The 12,527-nt window shown below is 42.7% G+C and overlaps 1 protein-coding gene across 1 annotated transcript in view; it reads right to left on the reverse strand.

Moving 5' to 3' along the window:
• WDSUB1 (WD repeat, sterile alpha motif and U-box domain containing 1) overlaps positions 1 to 12,527 on the reverse strand; it is a 35,138-nt gene that overhangs the window by 21,566 nt on the left and 1,045 nt on the right. Inside the window, exons 2-4 of the mRNA XM_038751845.1 lie at positions 8,299 to 8,438; positions 3,393 to 3,806; positions 1,932 to 2,116 (exon numbers count right to left, since the gene is read on the reverse strand). Coding sequence (XP_038607773.1) covers positions 1,932 to 2,116; positions 3,393 to 3,806; positions 8,299 to 8,426 — 727 coding nt within the window. The 5' untranslated portion in view covers positions 8,427 to 8,438. The remainder of the gene's footprint in view (positions 1 to 1,931; positions 2,117 to 3,392; positions 3,807 to 8,298; positions 8,439 to 12,527) is intronic.

Here is a 12,527-nt window from a genome sequence, read left to right on the forward strand (position 1 = left end):
TTAAATAATCTCAGCATGCACAGGCATGACTCTCCTAGCACACAGATATGAACAACGTAACCTAAACTTGCAGAGAAAAAAATTAACGGTATCATGAAAATACTACCAATCGCCTCAAGTCAGTTCATGGTGAAACACCTTATTATCAGCTTTATTACTATCTTTCCTTGCTGTTCTCCTATTACAATGCAGCCCACACACTCCTCTAACGCCAACTTACTCACTATACCCATAGCTCATCTCTCTCACCTCCGACCCCTTGCCCACATCGTTCCTTCTGGCCTGAAACTCCTTCCTCCTCCATGTCCAAAAGACCACCACTTTCCACATCTTCAAAGCCCTACTAAAATCATATCCCCTTCAAGAAGCATTCTCTAACTAAACCTTCACTTCCCCACCTTTATTCATCCTCCCTCCTACATATGCCTAGGTGCTTTGCCCTGTAGTACTTATGAACATATGTTTATACTCTGCCCTTTCTCCTACCTGTAATTTAATGTCTGTCTCTCCCACTAGACTGTAAGCTTGTTGAGGACAGGGATCATGTCTACAAACTATTGTACTGTAATCAATCCTGTTTTTTGAGGGCTTACTGTGTGCAGAGCTTGGGAGGGTGCAATATAATAGAACTGATAGACCCATTCCCTGCCCACAATGTATACTCTTCCAAGTGCTAAATACAATGCTCTGCATAAAGGAAACGCTCAATAAACACCGCTGATTGACAGTAGGTATGATTCCTAATCTCAGAGCGTTGACAACATAGATAGGAGGACAAACTCTACGGTAAATTACACAAAAGAGAAAAAAATAGGGCATGTAAGATATGCACAAAAATGCTACTGGGGGAAGGGGCTGTGTACTTAGATGGAGTTAAAGGGCTGACGAGGGAGATGGGGGGAATATAAAGTGGGGTAACTGTACATTAAGTGGGAATACCCTGTCTGTGTTAATGGGCAGGAAAAGTAGAAAGGGTAAGACTACGAAACAAGGAAAGCAGTGCTGGAATCCATCGGACCTATCTACGGCAGTGGAACCTGCAAAACACCCCTAATGATGGTACAGGGAAGACTGACTGGAAGCTAAAACTGAAAAATCTGTGGAAAATTCACATGTGGAAAATGCACTTGCAGATAGAGGATCAATGAAACAAAATATTATCCGCAGTCCCCACAAAATATTTGAATGATGGAATTAACGGAGATCCTTTTTGGAGACTTTAGAAACCCTATACTGTGGGGCCGCCTTTTTTTAGTTAAGGAATATTGAGAAGGTTGTGGTATACATAAAACAGACTTACAGCCTTGAGAAATGAGGAGCCCACCCTCCAAGTACGCTCTTCATGCTCTTAATTTGGTGTCTTTACCTTTAATTTCCTCTTGTTATCATTTATAAATCATCTTTATTTCTCTACCCCCCACAACTTAGACTGTTAGCCCCTAATGGGTCAGGGACGATGGCTCAACGATTATCTCCTACCAACTCCTGCCCTTATTACAAGTGCCTGGCCTCTAATCGATGTTCAATAAATGACACAACAACAATAACATCAAAAACCTGCTGAATTACTCTCACTCCCTACATATTTCCACTTTAAAATGCCAGAGAAAATCCATGCCCCAATTCATAGGCCTGGAAAAAAAAATTAGAGCAAAATGACTTTCTTTCCATATAAATGACCAGATTTAATAAAATAGACTTTACTGCATAATCAGCAACTCAATGACCTTACGTGTGCTAGTTTTCCTAATTGTTTCCTATAATGTTTTTCATCCTGGCCTTCACCAGAGATAATGAAGAGGAAGAGAGAACGCAATGGTATTAAAAGAAACTGCTCACTACTTACTAGATCTAATAAGGATGCAAAGGAAATGAATGAAAGCAAGGGCTGGAATATAACAAGAAATACTCAAAATAGTCAAGCAACTAACCAGAAACTGGCTGTGAAGAAAAATCACAGCAGGTGATTCCAAGATCATGTGCTTTTTCACTATATAAGCACCTCATTTTGTCATCCCAAACTGTTAAATCTCCACATGATGATCCCGTTACAAAGAGGTTTCCATTAGGAGAAAATGCACAGGCCACCAAGGAACCATCTTTAACACTACCAGATCTGAAAGAAGAATAAAAGCATAAAGGAATTTGACTATTTGAAAATCTCATACTTTGATCTTTAGCTGCACCTTGCTAAAACAGTGATAAAAGGATCTTCATCTAAATATTAAGCTTCAAAAAGATGATCTGAAGAAAGAGAAAGAAATTTAGCATCCAAATTAACGTCAAATATACAAGTTGGTGTTACCTCTAAAAATAAAGGGGAAGATGGAAGAATACCAAAGAGCACATCTGATTCTGCCCTAAGCAGACCCTAAGGCTTAATGTATTGAATAACAAATTACACATTCAAATCTATAAAGTGAAGTAAGATTGGCAACCTGCAATTTTTCAATGATCTAAATAATCAATGACCTAACAGACAGCCACTGTTCCTAACATATGGATGAACAGATGGCAAATATTCCTACTGAAAAATAAGATACTTTTGAGACAAAGGGAACCAAAAAAAAATACCCCCAAGCACACAAAAGCAAACAGAAAGTCATCCACCAAAAGCAAAGTTTTGGCCAAGATAAAGTGGTTCTAGAGAATGAGGAAAGGGTCTGCTGAAAACTTGCTCTCAATTATTCTCCCAATTAGGAGAAACAAACTAAGGAAAACTCAATAATTAGTGGAGAGCCCCATCCAGTGGCTGGATCTGTTGTACACACATTAACGAGTCATAGATCAAAAATCTTTTCACAAGAGTCAAGAAGAGTTAGGATCTCTAACATGACCCTTATTGGAAGCTATACTACATTTGTATATTGCAATTTGAGTTCATCACATTCTTCTTTCCCCACCTCTTTTCAATTTTGTATTTCTCAGTTTTACCTGTTACTATGACATTTGGGCTGGGCTACTGGGTGGAGCTGATGAAGTAACTGTCTGTGATTCGTGCAGAAAGGCAAAAAGAATAATTCAGGGTTGGGTTTTTTTTCCAAAAAAAAAAAAAGAAAGAAAGAAGGTTTTTGGGTTTTTTTTTTCCAAAAAAAAAAAAGAAAGTCACTTTAAGACCTGAATTATCAATCGTGTTGTCTGCATTGAACGAACCAACCATAATTTTTTCAATCCACCATTTCACTTGGGTTGCACAGATCCAATATTTTCCTTCCCTAAGCACTTAACAAACAGTTGCTGAATTGAAGCCAGGTTTTCCTTCAGATTTCTCAAAAGTACCCGAGCATCTCCCAAATAGCTCTGCGGATGTGTCACCAAGCAAAACTTAAAACACTCAGCTTTCGATTCATTTTTTCAAGCCTTTTTAAAGACCTAAGTTAAGAAGTACATACCTCTGTAATTTGTATGTCTGTGTATTCCACAACACTACGGTACCATCAGCTCCCCCTGAAACCAAGCAAGTAGAGTCTGGGGAGAAGCAGCAAATTCTTACAGGACTGGCACTAGGCTGCTCCATTATTGCCAGAGTTTGTCCGTTGTGACTACTCCATAACACAGTTGTGCCATCTGTAGAACACGAAGCTAAGATATGTCCCGACGGAGAGAAACGGCAGCAGTGGACGGCATAAGTATGGCCCTTCAGTGGCGAATAAGGCAACTCAGCAAAATCGATTAACGAATAAAGCCGAATTGTTTTATCCAAAGAGCAGGTTGCCAATAAGGAAGAGGAGAAGGCACAGTGGTTGACATCATCCCCATGATCTGTGATGGTGCGAATTAGTGTCACCATTTTCAAGTAAGATGACCTGAAAATTGTTTTAAGGAAAGAAGGGAATGGTTTAAAAAAATATAAAAACGTATCTTCTTACAAATCCCCAAAGCAGAGTCCAAAAAAATCTAAGAATTTTCTGTGTAAACTGCTGTGTGGATCACTATATTTGGAGATATAGGCATTGTCCTGGAAATAAAGAGAAGTTTCAATGATACGTGGCACAAAATTGGTATCAATAAATCAATCTATAGAGATGCTCTATGAATTGATCTGATGACAATCAACATTTATATTCCAATAAAACAAGCCTGAGTTTAGTTTTTGACAAGCCGTGGGAATTCAGATTTGAAGCGCATAAGACTTGATGCGAATAATTCCAAAAATCCTGTGCTTACTGGAACCTTGTAAGGCATTTTCCTACAACCCTTCTTGGAAGCAGAGGCTATGGTCAACACCTCTATAGCCTAGATCCTCTAGCCCTGATTTATACAACTAAGCTTTCATTAGTTCCCCAACTTCTTTGTTGCTAGTACTTCTTCACCTCCACGACACATTAGGAAAAAAAAAAAATCAAGGACTGCCCAATTTAGGATGCTTTGTTAATAGAAAGAATAGAGGGTGTGAAAAATTTGACAACTCAAAAGACTAACAAGAAACCCAAATTATCCACACAGGAAGGCAAGGGCTAAAAATGAACTTGGACATCATATATTTGAATTATTTGATATGAGCTCCAAATTCAAGGCTTGGCATAGAGATTTAGTCCCCCCTTCTTAGATATTGAGCCCCATGTGAACAGAGCTGTATCTGACCTGATTATTTTGCATTTACCCCAGTGCTTAGCATACAGTCCTGTCATTCTCACACTAGCCTTTTCAGCCACACTTGACCCCAAATAGCAAGGGCGGCAATTGTGCCGTAGTGACACTGCAATCAGATATCAAACAATAATAATGATGATGATAATGATAATAATAATAAATAGTAGTTGTTAAACCTTGCTACGTACCAAACCCTGTTCCAAGCGCTGGGGTATCATCATCAATCGTACTTATTGAGCGCTTACTGTGTGCAGAGCACTGTACTAAGCGCTTGGGAAGAACAAGTTGGCAACATATAGAGACAGTCCCTACCCAACAGTGGGCTCACAGTCTAAAAGGGGGAGACAGAGAACAAAACCAAACATACTAACAAAATAAAATAAATAGAATAGATATGTATGTACAAGATAATCAGGTGCCAGGTGACTATGAACCCAAGCAGGAAGGAGAACACTACAAATCCTCATTTTACAGATGAGGAAATTGAAGCACCCTAAAGCTAAGACAGCCGTGTGAAACATCAGAATTCATTATCCTTACTGTCTCTTATCTATGGATTTATTATTTATTGAATCCTTATGGAGTGCAGAGCACTGCATTAAGTGCTTGGGAGAGTATAAAACAAGAGGTGGTAGACACATTTCCCTGCCCACAATGAGTTTATAGTCTAGAATTTCTAGTATATAAACTATAGTCTAGAGTTTATAGTTTATGAGTTTATAGTCACAGTCTTTTAGACTGTGAACCCACAGTTGGGTAGGGACTGTCTCTATATGTTGCCAACTTGTACTTCCCAAGCGCTTAGTACAGTGCTCTGCACACAGTAAGCGCTCAATAAATACGATTGATTGATTGATAGAGGGGGAGACAAACGTTGAAATAAATTACAGATATGCACGTAAGTGCATAAGGGTTCAAATCTTAAGTGCAAGGGCGACAGAGAATGGAGAGGGAGAAGGGGAAATGAGGTATTAGTCAGAGGAGGTCTCTTGGACATGTGCTTTTAATAAGGCTTTGAAGGTGGGAAGAGTGATGGCCTCTATCAGATGTGAAGGGGGCGGGCAATCCACACCAGAGGCAGAACACGGGCTAAGTGTCTGCAGTGAGATAAATAAGATCAAGATATAGTGAGGAGGTTGACACAAGAAGAGCGAAGTGCACGCTGGACTGAAGTTGGAAATTATTGAGGTAAGATAGGAGGGGACAAGGTAATCAGGTGGTTTAAAGCCCGTGGTACGGAGTTTTTGTTTGACACGGAAGTGGCTGTGCAACCACTACAGGTGAACTTGGACATCATATATTTGAATTATCTGATATGCGCTCCAAACTCAAGGCTTGGCATAGAGATTTAGTCCCCCTTCTTAGACATTGAGCCCCATATGGACAGAGCTGTATGTGACCTGATTATCTTGCATTTACCCCTGTGCTTAGCATATAGTCCTGCATTCTCACACTAGCCTTTTAAGCCACACTTGAGAAGCAGCAGTGTGGCTCAGTGGAAAGAGCACAGGCTTCGGAGTCAGGGGTCGTGGGTTCTAATCCAGACTCTGCCACTTGTCTGCTGTGTGACTTTGGGCAAGTCACTTAACTTCTCTGTGCCTCAGTTACGTCATCTGTAAAATGGGGACAAGGACCGTGAGCCCCCCGTGGGACAACCTGATCACCTGGTAACCTCCCCAGCGCTTAGAACAGTGCATTGCACATAGTAAGCGCTTAATAAATGCCATAATTATTATTACAGGTTCTTGAAGAGTAAGGCAGAAAGACTGCATGAAATGTAAAGAAAATGTGCTCACAAAAGTGTCAGTGAATGCATATACAGAAGGCATTTTGCATCTCACCTTCCTTATCGTTCTTGCTCTCATCTCTACATGCTGCCAACTTGTACTTCCCAAGCACTTAGTACAGTGCTCTGCACACAGTAAGCGCTCAATAAATACGATTGAATGAATGAATGAATCCAGCCGTTACCAAAGTTTGCCGTTCAAAACTAACGAGCAGAAACTATGACTACACTCCTTGCCACTACATGAGTTCAGGATGGATGCCTTAGCTAAGCCCTGTAGTGTGACAACTCCTCACAAGGTCATACCCTTTACTTAGATGGAATACTAACCATCTGCTGATTCTGAGGCATGGAGAGCATAACATAAGGAATGTAACAGAGCACGGACTATGTCTGCCTACCTATTTCATTCTTTTCCAGGTGTTTAATACAGTGCTCTGCATACAGGAAGCACTCAGTAAATAACCACTGGTTAGCCGCTTAGGGGATCAAGGCAGCGGACAGCTAAACAACAGGAATGCTGACTACCTGTTGACCCAAATCATAATCTATTTCCTTGTTTGTAAGCACCCAGGTCTCCAATAACATGGGGGCTTTTTCTCCTAGAACAGCAGGTTAACGTCCCCTAATTCTGCTACCATCATATTCTCAACACGTATGGAAAACGCCCGTTCTCACAAAACATTCACCACCACCCTGCTTTGCCAATTGTTTTAATCAACCAGCCGGGGCTTATTTTATTTCTGGGTCCTGCCTTTCTTCCTGACTCCTCTCTTCCTGTCAGATGACCAAGTTAACAGAGTGTAAATGTGCAACTCCTTACCTAATTCTTATCTTCCCTGACCAACAGATGATTCAATACCATTGCTATGCTGGTGGAGAATTCCCTCATTCCGGGCCTACAGTACAGCTGGGCCAAGTTGGGTCAAGGATGATGAGGGAATGGTCCGGAAACTCTAACACCCAAACTGGATCATTAGATATGGCTAAATCAAGGTGGGTCAGAGTGGTCCCACCCTTAGCTAACTGCAGCTGTATAGTGATTAAGGTGTTTAGACTGTGAGCCCACTGTTGGGTAGGGACTGTCTCTATATGTTGCCAACTTGTACTTCCCAAGAGCTTGGTACAGAGATCTGCACACAGTAAGCGCTCAATAAATACGACTGATTTAGGGTGTACTCCCAGGCACACCACTTTTTCCAATACCATAGCTACTCTCAATGCTCATTCCCAAAATCTGGGGGGAAAGACACCTGAGAAATGGAATTCTGAAGGCTCAAAGACTGACAAGCCAGTGGCTATGGGCCTGCTTGTTAGGATGGGTGCCTCACCCCAACTGCTCATCACCCTCTTCTCGGACGCTGCAGCCAGAATGCGGCATTCACACTTGCCATTCCTAAAAAGGGCTTGAAACGGCCGGGACTTCAATTTCTATATTCCCTGGGGTACCACACTATCATTATCATCACAGTATTTGTTAAGTGGAATGTGCCAACCATTAATAATAATAGTAATGGCATTTATTAAGCACTTTCTAGGTGCAAAGCACTGTTCTAAGCGCTGGGGAGGTTACAAGGTGATCAGGTTGTCCCATGTGAGGCTCACAGTCTTAACCCCCATTTTACAGCTGAGGTAACTGAGGCCCAGAGAAGTGAAGTGACTTGCCCAAAGTCACACAGCTGACAATTGGCGGAGCCGGGATTTGAACCCATGACCTCTGGCTCCAAAGCCCGTGCTCATTCCAGTGAGCCACGCTGCTTCTCCCATTGTCCTAAGCACTGGAGTAGATTCAAGATGATAATCCAATTGAACACAGTCTCTGTCTCACATGGGGTTCACGGTCTAGGTAGGAGGGAGAAGGATTTAATTCCCATTTTACATATGAGAGAAGTAAGGCGCAGAGAAGTTGAGTGACTTACCCAAGGTTATACAGGAACCAAGTGGCAAAACGGGAATTCGAACCCAGGTCCTCTGACTCCCAGCCCCACACTCTTTCCACCAGGCCGGGCAGCTTCACTTTCCAAGGGGTCTGGGTTTCCCCTGACATGGAGGACGACGTCTGATGAGGATGGGAAGGCAAGGAGAAGGAAAGTGTTGGAGCAACCCAGGAGGGAAGGACCAGTTCTATGTGAGATGAAGAAGCAGTGTGGCCTAGTAGTAGTATGACTATTTCTTATGCACTTACTGTGTGCAGACCATTATACTAAGCACTGGGAGAAAAATACACAAGTGGGAATTCAACACGGTCCCTGTCGCTCAAAGGGCTCGCAATCACAGTTGAGTCCATTCACTCATTCAATCGTATTTATTGAGCACTTACTGTGTGCAGAGCACTGTACTAAGCACTCGGGAAGTACAAGTTGGCAACATATAGACAGTCCCTACGCAACAGCGGGCTCACAGTCTAGAAGGGGCGGGGGGGAATCTCACTCTATTTTACTTGTACAGATTTACTATTCTATTTATTTTGTTAATGATGTGAATTTAGCTATAATTCTATTTATTCTAATGATTTGGACACCTGTCTACATGTTTTGTTTTGTTGTCTGGATCTCCCTTCTAGACTGTGAGCCCCTTGTTGGGTAGGGACCGTCTCTGTGTTGCTGACTTGTCCTTCCCAAGCGCTTAGTACAGTGCTCCGCACACAGTAAGTGCTCAATAAATATGACTGAATGAATGAATGAATGGTGGGGGGATACAAGGTGATCAGGTTGTCCCACGTGGGGCTCAGAGTCCTCGTCCCCATTTTACAGATGAGTATTTTCCTTGTACATATTTATTTTATTTATTTTATTTTGTTACTATGTTTTGTTTTCTGTCTCCCCCTTCAAGACTGTGAGCCCGCTGTTGGGTCGGGACTGTCTCTATATGTTGCCAACTTGTACTTCCCAAGCGTTTAGTACAGTGCTCTGCATTAATTCATTCATTCAATTCATTCAATCGTATTTATTGAGCGCTTACTGTGTGCAGAGCACTGGACTAAGCGCTTGGGAAGTACAAGTTGGCAACATCTAGACCGTCTCTATGTTGCCTACTTGTACTTCCGAAGTGCTTAGTACAGTCCTCTGCGTTCATTCATTCATTCAATCGTATTTATTGAATGAAGCAGCGTGGCTCAGTGGAAAGAGCACGGGCTTTGGAGTCAGAGGTCATGGGTTCGAATCCTGACCCTGCCACATCTCTGCTGTGTGACCTCAGGCAAGTCACTTAGCTTCTCTGCGCCTCAGTTGCCTCATCTGTAAAATGGGGATGAAGACTGTGAGGCCCCACGTGGGACAACTTGATCACCTTGTATCCTCCCCAGCGCTTAGAACAGTGCTCTGTGCATAGAAAGCGCTTAACAAATGTCATTATTATTATTATTGATTGAGCACTTACTGTGTGCAGAGCACTGTACTAAGCGCTTGGGAAGCACAAGTTGGCAACATCTAGAGACGGTCCCTACCCAACAGCGGGCTCACAGTCTAGAAGGGGGAGACAGAGAACGAAACCAAACATATTCACAAAAGAAAATAAATAGAATAAATATGTACAAATAAAATAAATAGAGTAATAAAAACGTACAAACATCTATAAAGGTGCTGAGGGGAGGGGAAGGAGGCAAGGTGAGGGGGAGGAGGGGGAGAGGAAGGAGGGGGCTCACTCTGGGAAGGCCTCTTGGAGGAGGTGAGCTCTCAGTAGGGCTCTGCACACAGTAAGCGCTCAATAAAAAGCAGCATGGCTCAGTGGAAAGAGCATGGGCTTTGGAGTCAGAGGTCATGGGTTCAAATCCCAGCTCCGCCAATTGTCAGCTGGGTGACTTTGGGCGAGTCACTTCACTTCTCTGTGTGCCTCAGTGACCTCATCTGTCAAATGGGGATGAAGACCGTGAGCCCCCCGTGGGCCAACCTGATCACCGTGTAACCTCCCCAGCGCTTAGAACAGTGCTTTGCACATTCATTCATTCATTCATTCAATCGTATTTATTGAGCGCTTACTGTGTGCAGAGCACTGTACTAAGCACTTGGGAAGTCCAAGTTGGCAACATATAGAGACGGTCCCTACCCAACAACGGGCTCACAGTCTAGAAGGGGGAGACAGAGAACAGAACAAAACATGTGGACGTGTGTCAAGTCATCAAAATAGAAATAAAGCTAGATGCACATCATTAGCAAAATAAATAGAATAGTAAATATGTACAAGTAAAATACATAGAGTAATAAATCTGTACAAACATATGTACAGCGTGGCTCAGTGGAAAGAGCCCGGGCTTTGGAGTCAGAGGTCATGTGTTCAAATCCCGGCTCCGCCAATTGTCAGCTGTGTGACTTTGGGCACGTTAATTAACTTCTCTGTGCCTCAGTTACCTTATCTGTAAAATGGGGATTAAGACTGAGCCCCCCATGGGACAACCTGATCACCGTGTAACCTCCCCAGCGCTTAGAACAGTGCTTTGCACATAGTAAGCGCTTAATAAATGCCATCAAAGAGATGGCCATTAGAGAAGCAGCGTGGCTCAGTGGAAAGAGCCCGGGCTTTGGAGTCAGAGGTCATGGGTTCGAATCCCGGCTCTGCCAATTGTCAGCTGTGTGACTTTGGGCAAGTCACTTCACTTCTCTGTGCCTCAGTCACCCTATCTGTAAAACGGGGATTAAGACTGTGAGACTCACGTGGGACAACCTGATCAACTTGTATCTACCCCAGCGCTTAGGACAGTGCTTTGCACATGGTAAGCGCTTAACAAATACCAACATTATTATTATTATTATCAAAAAACAAAAAATATGACTGAATGAGTGAATGAATGAATGATTTTCATTTTACAGATAAGGTAACTGAGGCACAGAGTACAGATAAGGTAACTGAGGCACAGGGAAGTTAATTAACTTGCCCAAAGTTAATCAAATCCCGTGATTCTCATGATTCTGTTCTATTATTAGCGAACGCTACCAGTCCGATTACTGTGCCCAAGGTTCCACAGCGGACAAGTGGCGGAGCAGGGATTCGAACCCACGACCTCGGCCTCCCCAGCCCGGGCTCTTTCCACTGCGCCACGCTGCTTCTCTAATGGCCATCTCTTTGATGGCATTTATTAATGCCATCCCCCTATTATTAACCCCCCTCGTCCCCCTCTCCATCCCCCCCATCTTACCTCCCTCCCTTCCCCACAGCACCTGTATATATGTATATATGTTTGTACATATTTATTACTCTATTTATTTATTTTACTTGTACATATCTATTCTATTTATTTTATTTTGTTAGTATGCTTGGTTTTGTTCTCTGTCTCCTCCTTTTAGACTGTGAGCCCAATGCTGGGTAGGGACTGTCTCTAGATGTTGCCAATTTGGACTTCCCAAGCGCTTAGTACAGTGCTCTGCACATAGTAAGCGCTCAATAAATATGATTGATTGATTGATTTATTAAGCGCTTGCTCTGTGCAAAGCACTGTTTTAAGCGCTGGGGAGGTTACACGGTGATCAGGTTGTCCCACGGGGGGCTCAGTCTTAATCCCCATTTTACAGATAAGGTAACTGAGGCACAGGGAAGTGAATTAACTTGCCCAAAGTTAATCAAATCCCGTGATTCTCATGATTCTGTTCTATTATTAGCGAAAGCCGCCAGTCCGATTGCTGTTGTCCTGGGCGAAGGCCCCGCCGCCATCCCGCTCCCTGAGGGGAAGGGAGAGGCCCGGCTCGGGCCCCCGCCGTCAATCAATCAATCAATCGTATTTATTGAGCGCTTACTGGGTGCAGAGCACTGTACTGAGCGCTTGGGAAGTCCAAGTTGGCAACATACAGAGCCGGTCCCTACCCAACAGTGGGCTCACAGTGTAGAAGGGGAAGGCAGAGAACAAAACAGATTAACAAAATAAAATAAACAGAATAGATATGTACAAGTAAAATAGAGTAATAAATACGTACAAACATGGCCTCCTTCCCTTCCCCACAGCACCTGTATATATGTATATATATATATATATATTTTTTTTTACTCTGTTTATTTATTATTTATTTTATTTGTACATATCTATTCTATTTATTTTATTTTGTTAGTATGCTTGGTTTTGTTCTCTGTCTCCCCCTTTTAGACTGTGAGCCCACTGCTGGGTAGGGACTGTCTCTCTATGTTGCCAATTTGTACTTCCCAAGCGCTTAGTACAGTGCTC

The sequence above is a fragment of the Tachyglossus aculeatus genome, chromosome 9, assembly GCF_015852505.1.
Source record: "Tachyglossus aculeatus isolate mTacAcu1 chromosome 9, mTacAcu1.pri, whole genome shotgun sequence".
Taxonomy (NCBI): domain Eukaryota; kingdom Metazoa; phylum Chordata; class Mammalia; order Monotremata; family Tachyglossidae; genus Tachyglossus; species Tachyglossus aculeatus.